The sequence below is a fragment of the Rhyacophila brunnea genome, unplaced genomic scaffold (assembly GCF_057557595.1).
Source record: "Rhyacophila brunnea isolate RB1 unplaced genomic scaffold, BYU_Rbru_1.0 scaffold_21, whole genome shotgun sequence".
Lineage (NCBI taxonomy): Eukaryota > Metazoa > Arthropoda > Insecta > Trichoptera > Rhyacophilidae > Rhyacophila > Rhyacophila brunnea.
Window position 1 is genome coordinate 1,911,037 of NW_028232871.1, and position 17,216 is coordinate 1,928,252.

General features: G+C 36.2%; 1 protein-coding gene across 2 annotated transcripts in view; it reads left to right on the plus strand.

Annotated features, from left to right (window-relative positions):
* The window catches only part of drosha (ribonuclease 3 drosha), a 45,450-nt gene that overhangs the window by 9,417 nt on the left and 18,817 nt on the right, over positions 1-17,216 (plus strand). Inside the window, exons 6-12 of one of the 2 annotated variants that reach the window (XM_085948695.1) lie at positions 1,943-2,163; positions 2,855-3,112; positions 3,527-3,734; positions 5,310-5,517; positions 6,735-6,981; positions 11,802-11,912; positions 16,893-17,113. In XM_085948695.1, coding sequence (XP_085804821.1) covers positions 1,943-2,163; positions 2,855-3,112; positions 3,527-3,734; positions 5,310-5,517; positions 6,735-6,981; positions 11,802-11,912; positions 16,893-17,113 — 1,474 coding nt within the window. The remainder of the gene's footprint in view (positions 1-1,942; positions 2,164-2,854; positions 3,113-3,526; positions 3,735-5,309; positions 5,518-6,734; positions 6,982-11,801; positions 11,913-16,892; positions 17,114-17,216) is intronic. The other variant, XM_085948696.1, reaches the window with a different exon arrangement.

Consider the following 17,216-nt stretch of genomic DNA (forward strand, 5'->3'; position numbering starts at 1 on the left):
ATACTGCTAGTTTATACAGGCTTGTTACCTTTGGAACCGGGCAATATCAACATGGGAACAATGACATTTGTTTCTAAGGTAGTTCAAATAAACCAGGATGATCGAATAGTTGAGGAATCTGAGAGAGGACATTGGAATAAAGGAAATGGCTTACTCGAAGGATTGCAAAGACTCTCGGAGCAGAAGTATTTGTTTCTAATACAACATTCTATCCGCGACCGAGTGTTATAGATCCACTAGCATAAGTTGTCCGCTGAGTGTGGGCGCCACATGCTAACATTTGACATATCATTTCATACTTTGTATAGTGAGATGAGCTTAGCTCTAAATTCGAACACCTGACGATTTATGATGGTATATCTATAGTGATATATATACACTGTTGTTTTAGGAGACGTTACCTTTTATTAATTGTGTTGTTGGCTGTTGGTCGCCACTGTTGGTGGTCACTGATGTGTGGTGTCGAGGCGTAGGTAGAGGATGATAGTAATGACGAAGTCTTCGATGTCGTATGGTGAGATTTATTTAGCAGCGTATTTATACAATGATAGTTACTTGCTAATTACTCTGAGTCGAGTGACTTGATTTGAGTGACATTGTGTTGAATTGTTTTCCCTTATTTATACAATACCAAAGTAACACGTCAACACAAAATTTACACAATATAAAATATAATAGGTATACAATTACATTAGACTAAGTATAAGCATCAGCGTTTTAAATCGAATAGTGAAATGAAATATTATTTGTTATAAAATATGACACTACGAGAAAACTTCGTCGGAGATGGCGGTACCGGCAAGCGTCCTTAAATGTCGTAGGAACTGTGACGGTTTTCGATCTCCCATCTCTTCGTGTTCTAGAAGACGTCTTGTTTTTTGCTCTTGAGTGGAGCTGAGGCGACGAATCAATTCCTTTTTCAAGAGTTTGTATGCTCCTTCGTCTGGTGGGTTTAGTATGATGTCTCGCACTTCGGAAGCGTACCGTGGGTCCAATGCTCCTAAGATGTACCCGAACCTTGTCTCCTCCGTTACGACTCCTGATGCTGTAAAGCTCCTTTCTGCCATGCAGAACCACATCTCCGGATCCTCTGGGCAGAAGGGTGGTATTCGTACAGCGACTCTATTGACTTCTCCGACGGCCTTTGAAGGTTCGCTGTGACTGGTTGCGGCGGGGCTGTAGGTGTCATCATATCCTCTCGGCATTGTCTTGAATGTTGAATTTGCGGTTGCGTGGAACGTCGGGTTCACCACTGTTGGCTGTTGGTCGCCACTGTTGGTGGTCACTGATGTGTGGTGTCGAGGCGTAGGTAGAGGATGATAGTAATGACGAAGTCTTCGATGTCGTATGGTGAGATTTATTTAGCAGCGTATTTATACAATGATAGTTACTTGCTAATTACTCTGAGTCGAGTGACTTGATTTGAGTGACATTGTGTTGAATTGTTTTCCCTTATTTATACAATACCAAAGTAACACGTCAACACAAAATTTACACAATATAAAATATAATAGGTATACAATTACATTAGACTAAGTATAAGCATCAGCGTTTTAAATCGAATAGTGAAATGAAATATTATTTGTTATAAAATATGACACTACGAGAAAACTGATTATTCAGATAATATAGTAATAGTATAATGCGCTATGATATTATGTTATTATAGTTGTAAGCAAATACTATGGGAAACGTTTACTTAGCTCAATACGCCGTAATACTAATTAAGTATTGTTATATGTAATACTACACCGTCTCTAATTTCGCTGACGATCTGTATGTTGTTTACTAGAAAATACATTTCGTGGGAATGTATCGCTGCAAAGTAACTTGATATTTTTATAAACAATAGATGAATTTGATAGTTATTATTCGGCCACTACAGTGTATTATGTATGCCTATTTTATATGGTATCATGACAATATATCTTTATGTTTTCAGAGTGACCATTTCTCCGCCGACCAACTTCTTGATAAAGACGTTGACAGTGATCACTCACGACGAACACGAGTTTCTGTTTTCCGGTTTCTCCCTGCTGTCTCACTATCCTCTCACCAAACTGCCCACATGCAAAGTCATTCGGTTTAATATTGAATACACCATACTCTACTTAGAGGAACAGCTGCCTCTCAATTATACCGTTGAAGAATTGGAACTTTTTGGTGAGGATTCTGTACCTGTATTCTGTAGAAACTGTACCGTTGACTGCACGGAACTTTGAAAACATCGACGTGAGAAGGCATTCGTCGATATGTTATACTGTCACCATCATGGCCGCCACAAGGGGGGGTGGGTGGGGCTGACAGGGCTCTAGTCTGGGGGCCCGGCGCCAGGAGGTCAACCAGTTAAATGAGATACACACAAATTTATTCTAATAGTAAAAAAAGTCGCCTGCGGTGTTATTTGACAAGTAGAATCTTATTTTATTTTTAGTGTGTTTAATGACTAAAAAAAATGAATGTCGCGATTTCTTAACAAAGCCAAGCTCGACTCAATTCTAATTGATAACTGAAGGTCAAGCATCGCCTTATATAGTTAAATAGGTGACCCCTTCTCTGCCATTTGTATGATAACATTTGTTGCGCACTGTGGTGGGAGCGCACGGTAGTGGGATGGTGCTGTATGCAACGTCCAAATGAAGTGAAAGAGAAAGTATTCAATGGTCCCCGCGCTATAAAATGTAATTTTCTTAAATTGTTCCTCCTCCTCCTTTACACGTACATGGCAAGCATTATAATTATTTTGGCAGTCTTTAACTCATTTATAAAAACTCACGTTTTTCCTTTGGCACACAGAAATAACCTGCAAAGATTTTGATTTACTTATTCCACGAGCTACTGTATTTATTTTCAGAGGAGTTTCTTTTCCGCGAGATCTTAGAACTGGTAGATTTGGATATGGGCAGCCGCGATGCCGACGGTTGCTCCCAGTTCCATCTGCTGCCCCGTTGGGAGAGGGCTCTGGACGGGGGCGGAGGTGAAGTGCTGGCCGCTTCGGAAGTCATCAGACATCTTATCAACGCGGGTGGACCTCTACTCCCTGAGTTTGCCCTGCCTGCCCTCAGAGCAGCCAACCAGAGGGAGTGGCAGACCTTTGTCGATGGTGTCAGAGGTACAGGACGATTTATATAATATTGATTGTGATTTCTATTATTATAGTGAAAGACTCTCATTAGTTATAATTTAAATTTAATTAAACCCTCAATCGATCTGCAGTATATTTTTTTTTGCATATTCTGTCCAATACATCATGAATACCGTATGTAAGAAGCGGAGACTGGGGTATAAAAATGTACATACTTGAAATGGAGGCTGGATAGTGGGTGCATAGAGATGTTGGCGAAAGAGTGGTGAGGATGTTTAGTTCCCTAATGTCCGGCAGTCGATGATTTATGATTTTTCCTATCTCATTGTAGTCTTGCAAATGTATTCAACAGGTTCCTAAAATATATCCAGCTGTTTCAGTTAAATATTTTATCATTGAATTGTTATATAATTACGAAAGTTACTATTGTTGCATTGGTAGGTATGATAGTCACTTATCCTGGAAAGAAGCCATGCTCAGTCCGCGTCGACCAATTGGACAGAAGTTTGGCCGAAGAGGGAGTCAAGCAAGACTCGAAGGAACCTCACTCCTCCAAGCAGAAAACTGATCCGTCGACTGAACTTGTTTATCCTGAGATCGTCCATTTTGGGATTCGACCACCACAGCTCAGCTATGCTGGCAATCCAGAGTAAGTGAGAATCTAATAATTGTTCGCTGATACTTGTCTTGAATTAATTTCAGAAGTTATAATGTTTTTTTCTTTTTCTTTTATAAACGTATGTTCAGTTCAGTTGCACATTATTAGTTGCATATGCTAAATTCTACTTATCATCTAGCTCATCATTATCACCAATGTGGATCTTGGCCGGCTCACAAAAGATTTCTTAACAGATTTTATACAAGAAATGAGTTGTGGCAGCTCTAGCACTTTTCAGATGGTGAGGTTAGATATTACGAATTAAGATAAAATAATAATAGCAGTACAGCTAACAGAGAAATGGCGACAACTTAAGGCTATACCTCAGTTGAGGCATGGTCTAAAAAATCGTGGCTAGGCGATGCGCGGATTGCGGGTCGCGGGTGCAAATGACGCATGCCGAACGAAATATAATTTGTCATATAAATCCAACATGCGTCCATTTAATGTTCTGTTTATTGTTCTCTTAGTAACAATAATAATATATTCATTGACATGTTTTCTTTTTAAAGTAAATGGGTAACGTTTATAGTCATCTTTACACGATTTAAGAATTAATACCCCCGTCGCCATCACGAAACAAATTGACGCATTCACACCTCGACGTTCATTCTCCTATTGCCAGCGAGTCCAAAATTTCGTCACACCTATAGTTGAAAATTATTTGCCGTCATCACTGAAGTATCGTCTTAAGTTAAAAGTACGAATGCCATGGAATTTCCAACTTAATTGCAAATGGAAACAATAGTTTATTTCCAATCAATAATGTTGAGTCAATACTCAAGATTCAAGTGTTTATTGAATGTCAACTAAGTAAGCTACATCGATAAAGTTGATGAGTTGTGGTTGTGTGCAATGACATATTAAATGGACAACTCACTTCATACCCGGCGCGCACGAGAAATTGTGCATGAAAGTCATTCACAGATGTATAGGTAGATGTCACGTGACCATATGACGAATCCGTTTCCATTATGCGATACAAGCTTCGAGAATTTATAGTAATATAACCTTTATTGTAATGGCGTATTAGTGTCATGACTCATTGCGTTAGAAACAGATTCTCGGTTACTTACGACTTCTCGGAGATTAGACGCAAGTGAGCCCAGCGAATCACAGGCGACTGACTGTCCAATGGTTCCTGTCATTCAATTGCATTGAATAAACATTCATCAATATCTTAAAATGGCATTTTATAAATAATAAATAATACTAACACATGAAAAGTGATATCCCATCTTTCTTGGAGTGTTTAGTAGATTTTTTTACAATTTTTAACTAGGCACATTGGCATTTTGTAACACAATAATAACGGTGGAGTCGAAACCTGACAGTCAGAAATTTTGTATGGGCAGACCCAGCGGTGTCGCCAGACCGCTTGCAAGCAGAATGTTCATTTGAGCGTAGGATACCGATATTAAAATATGAATTTCGCCATCCGGCAGACCCGACACAAAGTGAGTGTCATTTTATTTTCTAGATGCTTCGTCCATATTAATGTCATTGGTTGTGTGTACTTTGTAAATATGAGGCGGCTTAAAAGCTGTAATGCTTGTTGTATTCTAGATATAAAAAGGCTTGGAGAGACTACGTGAAGTTTCGACATCTGGCTGCCAACATGCCGAAGCCGTCGTATGAAGACAAGAGGAAATTGGAGGCAAAAGAAGCCAAACTGCAGGAGATGAGGACGCAGAGCAAGATGAAGAGAGACGTGACTGTCGCCGTGTCTGCTAAAGGTTTCTACCGCACAGGGCTCATGTGCGATGTCGTGCAGGTTAGACACGGCAAAAACTGTTTGCATTTATTAACTTAACACCTATTTTATTTAATTATTTTTATATTCTCCATAATTTAGTGGAATCCCGATTTAATGTACCTGGAATTCACGTTTTCCCGCCATTTGCATGTAGTTACTGCAGTCCCGTTTCATTTTGGTACATTTAATTCTCGTTTTCCCACAATTTACATCTGAAATATTAAAATTAATATCGAAACCATCATTGAAATGAATTTAACCATTGAAAGACCAAGGTTACACACACAAATAATGTCTCGGCAAAGAAAAACATTGCCAGTTCAAAAGAAAAGGAACATTCTCGAAAAAGTGAAAGAAGACTTTGACGTAATAATATGCTCCAAACTAATTTATATGATTTTTTTAATTTTAGAAAAATGCAACCATAATGCTCGCTACTATAGTTGTATATCACTTAACAATGTACGAGTACAGATCCAATGTCTTTAATTGCCTTTGTTTCCTGCCAAAACTATCTAAACGTAACTATAATATAATGTGGTACAATCTACTCGCATTAGTGATTTCTGGCTAGTTTTTGACCATATTTTGTAGCTCATGTGTGCTTGTTACTTGAAAGTAAATTCTTTTACTTACAATCCCTGGTTGATAAACTGTGTGGACTGTATTGATTCGAGGGACCATGGGCACTTCATGAGGAAATCCCTCACTCTGAGCATTGGCTTTTAACACTTGGGCACACTAGACATATCCACTGTTTTATCGTCGCTGTAGGATTGGTTTGTCGAATAGGCCAAATGTTCAGGTGACGAAAAACAAATTTCATAATCATATATTTAAATACATGGAGATATTTAAATTATTATTTTTACAGCATATGAATGATGTATTCATTAGCATTACAAAGTAATTTAAAGAAAAGGATGGTTCTAGTTCATTTAGATACAAAAAAACATTCTGCATTAAAAGGTCGATTTCGACAAAAACGGATATTTGACAAACCAATCCTATAGCGACGTTATGTCACCCTGTAATTGTGTTACACATACAAATAATGTCGGTGGACACATAGCTGTTGAGTCACTTAGTGGCCATGTGTCTAATATAGACAGGAAATGGAAATTGAATTAAGAATGGATGAAAACATATAAGTATTTTTTTATGTATCTATACGAAAGTAGCAATCAATTTATACAAGCGTAATTATTTCCTTAAAATATCTTCCATCCTTACAGCACGCCATGCTGATTCCAGTATTAATCAGCCATCTGCGCTTCCACAATTCCCTCAACAATCTGGAAAAGACCATCGACTACAAGTTTGAGAATCGTTCGCTCCTTCAGCTTGCGCTCACCCACCCCTCATACCGGGAGAACTTCGGCACCAACCCTGACCACGCTCGAAACAGTCTAACCAACTGCGGCATCAGACAGCCCGAGTACGGAGACAGAAGAATACATTATCTTAATATTAGGAAAAGAGGTAAATCATTTGATACAATAACATAACAGTTTTACGAGTTGGACAGAGTTATGCAGAAACTGGACCAACCTTAATTGAAGATTATTAAATTATCTACGCCATACATTTTTAAAGTATGGGATTTTTGATAATGTTAATTCCAGGCGATCTTCATTTGACTACGATAGATTTGTATGCTTTGGTGGATATTTTCTTCAGGTGATAACAAAGCTTCAATGCAGAATTTTGCTCTTCCTTTGTTGCAGTCATATATGTGTCATATTTAAGGATTTATGCAGAATTTCCTGGTTACACCACAGCTCACCTTGAGCTTTCTTATCGGGAAGAGGTGACTGTATACTACACGGTCTCCAATTTTATTAGATTCAATTCAAGAATGAAAACCTAACCTAACCTAACAAATAATCAAGTATATCGGCTATTTTCAATTTTTTTTTGCTGCTGGCTTCCTGTAAAGTGTAAACCGACAAGAACCGTGTTTTATGTAGACATGAATTTTATGTCAATACTATACGACCCAAAGAGGTTGGACGGCCATATATTTCCGATACAACATTTCCCGGTCAAGTGTGATACGGCGCACTGTGTATAAGTTTCCGGACACGGAATTTCCTAAGGGAGACCTCATAACAATTCGTCAAAAAAATTAACATTTTGTGAATTAGCACCTGTCTTGATCCAGATTTCCTGCTGATTAGCGACAGACAAAACAAAACATCGAGAGTGTCGACAGCTTAAAATATCTGGGGGTGCACATCATGAGAGATGGGACTTTGTAAAGAGAACTCGCTATCCATAAAGGAATGACTGGTACTCATAAGTGTACTCGGTTAAAACTAAATGCTGCCTATTCGACGCTTGCATTCTGTCAGTGCTGTTTACGGTAGTGAGTGATTCCACCTTATGAAGGCTCAGAGCAACCGTGTACTGAGCTTCTAAAACAGATGTTTGCGGCAGATACTTAGTGTACGCTGGTATGACTTAAGGAGTTAAGAGTAGAAAAGAGAATGGACTATGCAGCCTCTCATCATACTGAGAGTGAAGAGGCGACATTGGACCTATACCTCACGATATTACTATGGCAGTATCTGACAGGCCGCAGATTTTTAACAACACGTCATGTTAAATGTAGACCGAAGCTCTTACTACAATCGCTGTAATACTGATAATCTGTAGCTTAGTATTTCATAATTATTCAAACAGATGTCACTGAGAGTTTAATTTTTTAGCTTATGCAAATCAATTGACAGTGCCTAGTAATTTGAGTTTAAAGTCGGGCGAGTTAACTCGTAAAATTTGTATGTGCGTCGTGTCGATCATGGCCTCACAGAACGAGATAACTCGCTGAAGGCATGGAAACGGTTGAACCTACCAAAATCCCAGTGTCCTGAAAGGCCGCTAAGTACTATCCACAGAGTGCATGTGGCTGACCTACGGGATGCTGGCATGACCTGGGATGACACAAGAAGACTTGTGGACGACAGGGATTCTCGGAAGCACCATGTGGTGTCCGTATGCTCCAACTGAGGGCTGGACTTATTTAAAGCAGAGAAGAAGATGTTGTTTAATAATCATTTTTGCGAGACGTTAACCATTATCTCCCAACCTATCAAACACACATGCAATTTTTGCTAGATGCAGGGATCGATTCTGCACCGACAATCTTGGAGACGCACTCTATCACTTTACCACTGTTTGTAAGGATAAATTTAATGTATATACAAACCAGTTATTTTCTGCATAGCTCTGTTCAATCAATCAGTTTTTTATTTGATGCCTGATGATGAAGATGCTGTGCAGCGTAAAATGTTTAAGTATATAAATCTGTGTAGATTGAAATATATTTTCTTATCACGTAAAACACATTAAGCAAGTTGTTTGACATTGTAATTAATGACTTTTACCTTGGGTATATATTTGTAATAATAACTCGTCTGAGTTATCCATTTTTAGCGCGAAATTATTATTATTAACTGTGTATTTAATGTTTCAAATATTTATATTCGGTTTTTGCAATGGCATTTCATATATGTGATACAGTCAAACTTGGTTATTACGATCACGGAAGTAGCGAGATCTCGGACGTAATGAGGAAACATTCGTTGACATTTTAGTATATGATTTTCTCCATACGTTTATTCACTTTTATAACGAGCTACTTCTCGGGTATACCAAGCAAAACTGTTAATGTGTCGACCGTTTAAAAACAACATTTTCGACCGGGAAGTTAACTAGACCGATGCCGCCGGGATCGGATTACGTTTATGACACTAGTTAAATGTCTAAGTTCGTAATTGGTGTTTTCGCTGACAACATTGAAAAAGTATCCACGCATATGGTTGAAATTGCATGTAAAAAATCCAAGCTTTGTGAAGTCGGTAGGTACCTACCAGCGCCGGCGGCTCAGCACTTCATTACAATAAACAACTTCTTTTGTAGTTTATGAATGCCATGTTTTTCGGGGATTTTTTAGATGGTTTTCAGATTTTTTATGTTCTATGCTTAAACAGAACGTGGCGCGAAAAATGTTATATAACGATATAATGAGTAATGCTTATAACGAGAAAATTCAGCCGGTACCATCTTCCTCGTAATAACCAAGTTCGACTGTAAATATGTTTGCATGTTTGATTTTTTATAATTTAATTTGACAATTTTATTACATTCGGTCGGAATTCATCACTTATTTTTTTATTGTTTGATCTATAAAAGAATGTATTTACTTTTGCAGAAAACATCATTAATTTAAATATACCTATAATTCGAAAATTCGTAATTCGATTTTTGTGACAATATTTAAGTAAAATGATGATAACTAAATTAATTTGTAGGAAATAATGTATGTTTGTGCCCAGTTAATATGGGCCCACATTGATAATATTATCTCCTTTAGTGAATCGGAATCTCCATTGAAACAAGGCTAGCGTAGGGCCAAAGGGATTTTCCAGCTGGAAAGAACGCTAATTATTTATGTTGAGATATTATTGACTTATTTTTTTAGCAGGAGATATTGTGTAGTGGACAGAGTCAAATGGAATTATTATCGCCTAAAGGTACGTTCACCATATACGCAAGCAACTTGAATGTTAATGTTTATTCGGTGCTATGTGTGCATTATATTTATTTATTACTTTGTTGTTACCCTAAGTAACCGTTATGTTGTTATGTTAACTCAGTAGCAATCTCTTGATTTAGTTGAAGTCGATTTAATTGCAGTGATTCCGGTGGTAGTTCTTTATGAATTAAATAATACAAAATAAACTGATTAAATTGGTAGACGGTAGAGGTTGAACTGATTTAATTGATTATTTTTATTTATTTATATATTTATTATTATATTCGACAGCTAGTTTAGTTTTGACACCATTATCAAAATTACAAACGGACTTAATAGCTCGTTTACACGTGCATGGATTTACTGATGGCATTTAGTATTGTCACGACCACAACGATAAATTCAAATGTAAACACCTATTATCGTGTATGTTGCAAGACTGCATGCATGGAGCAAAAAAGTTTAGCGACTTCTGAATTTTCACGTGATAGTTGCATGATGTATGCGCATGCGAAGTATAACACGATAGTGGTGAACCTGTCAAATAGGATCATTTAATGGCAACAACGCGTCTTGCTTACGTTTGAAGAATGAGATTGTCAGGCGTGACAGTCAGCACTTTGCTTATAAACTAATATTATTGCGATAGCTTAATTTATACAGTATTGATGGCAATAAATCCATGTACGTCTACAGGGGCTATAGTACTTTAAATTTGGTTCATAACCTGTTTTAACACATTCGCAGACACATGTTAGCTAATACATGTTAGTGATATGACACATTAAAGTTTAAATTTTTAAAATTTTCGTTTTATATAATATATAGAAATGAGTTAAGTCATAAGATACAACACTATCTAATGGAAATATGTTCACATCGTGACACAAGTAGCAGGGAACATATTGTTTTAATCCAAAATACGACTTCCATAAACGTTGTGTCGTATTCCGTTCCACAGTAGTGTTTCCATTGTTATGTTTATCAATGCGTTGGTGCACAAATTTTGTATTCCAGTTTTCTATGTTTTCAGAAAGATCCAAATCCAAATCCAACTCTTCAAATGATTTGAATCAATATTAAATCAAAGGTAAAATGGTCTGATATGGTAAAATAGTTTCTCAAACTTATTTAGACGTTCAATATTTTTACGGGATAAATTAATGAAGCCGACAGGTGTTTTCTGTATAAAAACTCAAGTTCGGTAGAGACTGGATTACAATATATGTGCAATAAACGATTTATATAATACCAGTGGCGAAGGGTGGAGGTAGGCTGTTAAGATCAGCCATAAATATAGCACAGTAAACTCAGTTATACATATTTGTTTTCATTGAAATAAGGCTACTATTTACGGACGGTGTTGGTTAGTTTTTCAAATTCAATTAAACCCTGTGAAACCAAGCCACGATTGTGTTATTTTCCTAGATTTCCTTTACTACTTCCGCAATTATGTTTATTGACTTCTTCAACATCTGACTTCTGGTCAATGTGTAATTTGTCAACATCTCTTCAACGTGATGTTTGAAGTTACTGGAGTTTCTTGAATCAACTTATTCACGTACATATCTCCTTTCGGGTAAGTAAGTCAATGGTCTATCGGTTGCTTATCGATTTCTTTGGATTTGGGTAGGAATGCTACATTATACTGTATATCCTCACTAAGTTTCGTTTGGTGACATTGGTGTGATATGAATTCCAGACTTTGGTTTTTATATAGTATTCGAAGAGTTTGACATATGGTTTTTCTTTTCATATTTCTTAGGAGACCATTCTGAAATGGATGAAGCATCTGAGACGCCTACATCGGAAGAAGATGAAGAGAGCAGCAATACTGAGTCTCTTGACTCCGAATGTGAAAGGGCAAGCAATGGTAGTATGTACAGTATACCTGGTAATATGTTTATTCCGGATGTACACGACAGCATTCAGAAAAATGTTCCGAAGACATGTGGAAATAGCCTAGGATATCGAAGAGTATTTTGTCAAGTTTTCTTTAAATTTGACAATTACATAAATCGTTGAAGAAGAACCTTTCTCTATTTAGAATTTAGATGCAACCATTTAGCCATGAATATTCGCACAATGTGATTTCTTCAGGAATTACGCACTGCTAATGTGATTATTATTGTCTGTAGTTACATCAAGCCTATTGCATCACTTTCTCTCGCTCAGTGATCGGCGACTTCAGTGTGGTTTCGATACATTTAAATACCAAGTAAAATGACGTTACATGCTTTTTGCCCGTGGCTGCGAGCTTTATGTGAAATTGTGTGTTCTCATGTGACATGATAACAGTCTTTTTCTACGCCAACTGTCTGCCGAATAGTTCTTGTCTCGTTATCATTTGTCAAGTTACTATGCTCAGGTTCTGATTCAAAGGTCACGGGACTGAATCTCAAAATTTACTAGATATAATATAATAGCCACAAAAATACAAATGATATAAAAGTAAGTATGCTATGTATTTGTAACGTTATTATATGAATAAAGTCAGGAACTATATAAGACCGGTGAGACTATAAAAGATCCTTGACAAAAAAATATCTTTTACGAAGAGTATTTTATAAAATCTTTTACATTCTAAGTCTATATGCTATAAAGATCTTTTATAAAAGGTAATATTACAACATTACCTTTTATCAAAGATTAGTAGATGGTAAAGAGTGTGTTGCAGTGCTGCCAGATGAAATTTTCAAAATTCAGCGGTTTGAAACAAAATATATATATATATATATAAATAACAATTTTATTTGTGGAAAATGAATTAGTAGCCTTCAAATCTCACAATTCTCTACTAAAAATCACGCAAATGTCACTCTTAATCCAATGATAAATATCAGTAAGGAAGGACTTCCGCTCACGAGAATACTCAAAAAAGATGAGACTGAAACTAAAATTCCAGCCAGTATCTATCTAATGTATTTCAATGGCGGCTTGCTCATGGCAAGACTGAAACCTCTCAGTTTCAAAACGTTCGCTACTAAGCTGAAGAGACGTGACAGTCTTTCAGTCTCTCCGTTTCCAGTCTCCCATAAAACAGTGGTGCCAATATCATTAGATTCAATGAAAAATCATATTTTCTTACCAAAATTGGTAGCACTGAACTGCACTGAACAAGCAATAACAAGTCAAGACGTCAAAAGTTAAAGATGGGTGAACCGATTTTTAATTTAAAATTTGTGGCAGAAGTTGAGAAATACCCCAGCCTGTATAATTACAGGCTGCCAAATATTCCCTGAAAAATTTTACGGAAAAAACTTAGAATGAAGTAGGAAAGACAATCGGTTTGACAGTTTGAGGCATTGATATACTACTGGATGAATCATATGCTTCTTAAAATGACGCCCGATTTTCAGCGACTCGGCCAGTGTTAAAACTTACTGTTTTAATATCAGCGGACTTAACTCGATATAAGCTCACTTAATATTTGTCTCGAAAACGACCTGGCAATAATTATGAGTAAGCCCGATCTAGCTTGCATCTTACTCTAACTAATAGTCAGCGCATGACGACTTGCTCTGTCCGCTCAGACATGAATTTTTGGTAGCTTGCAAGCTTTGGGTTGCAGCACCCTTAGGTTCACTATTCCAAGAACGCAAATTTAGTTTTACAGCCAGGGCAATACGGGTGAAATTCGGGAATCCATGTTAACGGTCTTAACGCATTATACCTACAAGGAAATATTATAAGGCGGTATTCGTAATATCTTCTTTTGTGGTACATTTTTAAAATGACACTTGTATGGGAACTCCTCATCTAGTAGTATATCAATGGTTTGAGGTTATGAGATTATTATTACAAGTGGTTTCAGTAGCGCCGTGTGCGAAGCATCAGTCATTGGCCAGTTTATGAGTTCCATCAGCAACCAGTTTGTCGGATTTTAGTTTCTCCATGAGCGAAAGGATTAAATGTATTGAAATTTCAGTAAGCAAAGCAACATTGGCCCGGCCCCTTTTGTGACAGCTCGTTTCAAAATGGAAAACTGCAAGAAATAAACCAACATAAACCAACAAAATTATTGATTGTAAAATATAAAATTCTATAGGTACGATGATTGCCACCCAGATTACAAAAATAGCAATAAAAGACGGGAAACATAAACGTACAAGCCATTATAGGTACATTTCTTATCCATTTTTTAAATTCAACTTTTCTAAAATATTTTACGCAGCGTAATGTGCTCTCTCGTATTTTATAAAAGAATGCTTTTAGGAAATGCTATAAAATATTTGATAAAACATCTTTGACAAGATCTTTTATAGTCTAACACTGGCTTTAAGTAATGCTTTGTATAACTTGCAGTGAAACGACAAAAGAGGCTTATTACCAGAATGAAATACAATGAATAATTGCCATCTTTTCTCTGGAATATTCAAATCAACCAGGACGCAGCTGGTACATGTGCAACTTCTGTATCTCATCATGGCTATCTAGGAAACTGATAATCACATCTCTCATATTCGATTCATATCGTCACCTCAATACTACAATTGAACGTAGTTATGCAGAATGTAGCCAGTCCACAATAATGTCGAGCTGACATAATGCCACTTTAACAGCATGATATTAAAAATGTATAATTTTATTTCAAGAATAATTTGTTTGCGGCTTGGCTATTTTCAGCAGAACATAGAGAAAACCTTCTCGCATCTGATCTATATCATATCTCATTTTTTTATTTTTTGTGGACTGGTTACTTTCTGCATAACTATGTCCAATTAGATAACTCTGATTTGGTTATTGTTGGGAAAATGAAATTTAAACTTTACTTCATTAACATAAATCTAGGTTATTATTATTTAAAATAAAAATGGAAAATTGTACTTGTTTAATTGGGAACAATTAAATAATGTTTATATGAAAAAATATTGTACATATATTATTTTATTTATTCAATGCTTTTATGGTTTTAAAGTTATCTAATATTTTCAAACACAAAATTAATACAATTCCCATTAACTTCTGATTTACCTAGATTTATCATTTTGTAGACAAGGAAATGTAGATTCATATTCAATAACTATCTCAAAAACAGTGAAAATCAAGTTATCTAGTTGTAGTATTGAGATAACGATATACATCTCCATCCGCTTACTACAAGTCCACCATCCATTTCATATACATCTATATATCTGTGGGCGAAAGAAGAGGGTGATAAGTCTTAAAATACAAAAGTACAGTACAATTACAAAAAGGATAAGTCTAATCAAAACCTATGAATTACTAAATTCCAAACATAAACATTGGATTTCCCCTACAAAATGGTCTAAAAATTATTAATCTTCTTTTGGCTGTCCTGGAAAGTAGCAATTTAAGACTTAACCCCTTTTTCCTTTCGCACACAGATATGAACCGTGACATGCCGACCACAATATAAAAATTGCACTGTGTATATTAATTTTGATCCATCGTTATTTTCCCATTACAGAAAATTAATAAAGAACAATTATTTATGAAGTTGTTAATATTTTTATAATTTCTTAAGTACAATAAAGGTCTTTGGAAAAATTAAATGTCTTTTTCTTACCGAAATATATTGACTATTAAAAGGCATAACCCATAAGTGATACTAAATCTTCAGTAGAGTAAAAATAATGTATTCACAATCCAATCTGTATTTGAGATCGTGTTTACATGTCATTAGGTTCAATGACAGCAGTGTAGTAGTAACAGTAAAACAATCACAGAAACCCAGACATTCATAAATGTGTTGTGACGTCACTGAAAATCAAACTCCGGATGAGAAACCAGTGCCTTATGCTTTGTACTGCACGAAATCTGCGAGGGTGTTTATTTGACAGACAACAAAACAAATTGAAGGTGCGATAAATCGTAAAAAGAATCACCATTTTAGTTTTGCCTTTCAACAGTCAATATTATAATTACCAATTACCCAATTCTTCTGTATTTTTATTGCGCGTTCCAGCTAGCCAGATTCTGTTGATATCAAATATTTCATATTATATTGTAACAATTATGTTAAATTAATAATCTCCATAGGTAAAATATCTTCATTTTACTGACCGGTGACTAGAATTTAATTAGCCGGACTATAATTTCCAAGCTATCATTGTATTACAATACTGCCTAATTTCAGATGATTTGGACTATGTTATACATCTATAGATCAAGTGAATCAACAAACACAAAATTATTTGTAAAAAAAATAATAATATTGGCATTTGTTAAGTAGCCCGACACATTTTAACCACTGTAAAAATATACATTCTGGAGTCTTGTACATGCACACTAAAGTGAATCACATATATCGCAATATGCGTCAAAACAATATGTCCCATTACATATTAATGAATCTGATTTGAAACCAAAGTGAATTGTGGTTGTTTATTTCTTAGTTATTGTTGTTTTATTAGGTTTTGGTTAGTTTTTAGTAAGGTGCAAAAACTCAGCGCTCAAAATGGAAAAGTTTACGAACCGGAGCGCTTGAAAATTTTCTGAGGATATTAACAAGGTTATCAAATTTTATCTGTATTTTATAAACATAAGTGTGCAAATTTTTTGTTATATCAATGGCATATCTAGCTCAGACGGTCAAATTATTTTGTACGTGAGACGGAGCGATAACTTTACAAATTTCACGAACCAGAACGGCACTCCGGTGTGCAAAAACTGTTCATCACGGTGTATGCATGCAGCGATGACTTGTATATTATTACAGAGGTTTTCTTCAAGTCACTTTGCGGTATGTCGGCTTATTTAACATGTATCAAAAAATTAATACACATTACTGTGTGAGAAAACACAAAACTTAAGCTTTGCTTGATTAAAAAAAGTGTATAACACTGTCCAATCAATATTCAGATATTCTGTTTATGGTGTATAATTATTTCAGGCATCAACACTCTCATCAACATCATGTCTCGGTTTGGCAAGAAGAAGGAAACAGAGTCGGCGATCAACCACAACGAGAGGCTGGAGTTCCTGGGAGACGCCGTCGTAGAGTTCCTCTCCTCCATTCATCTGTTCAAGATGTTCCCTTCGCTGGAGGAAGGCGGTCTGGCCACTTACCGAGCAGCCATCGTGCAGAATCAACATCTCGCCCAACTGGCAAAGGTATATTCAGTCGATATTTTTATAATTATCTTCCCCCACTGGCCATGTGGTTCTTGTGGGATGTGTGTATGCGCTCACCAGCGCATCTATTCTATACACAAGG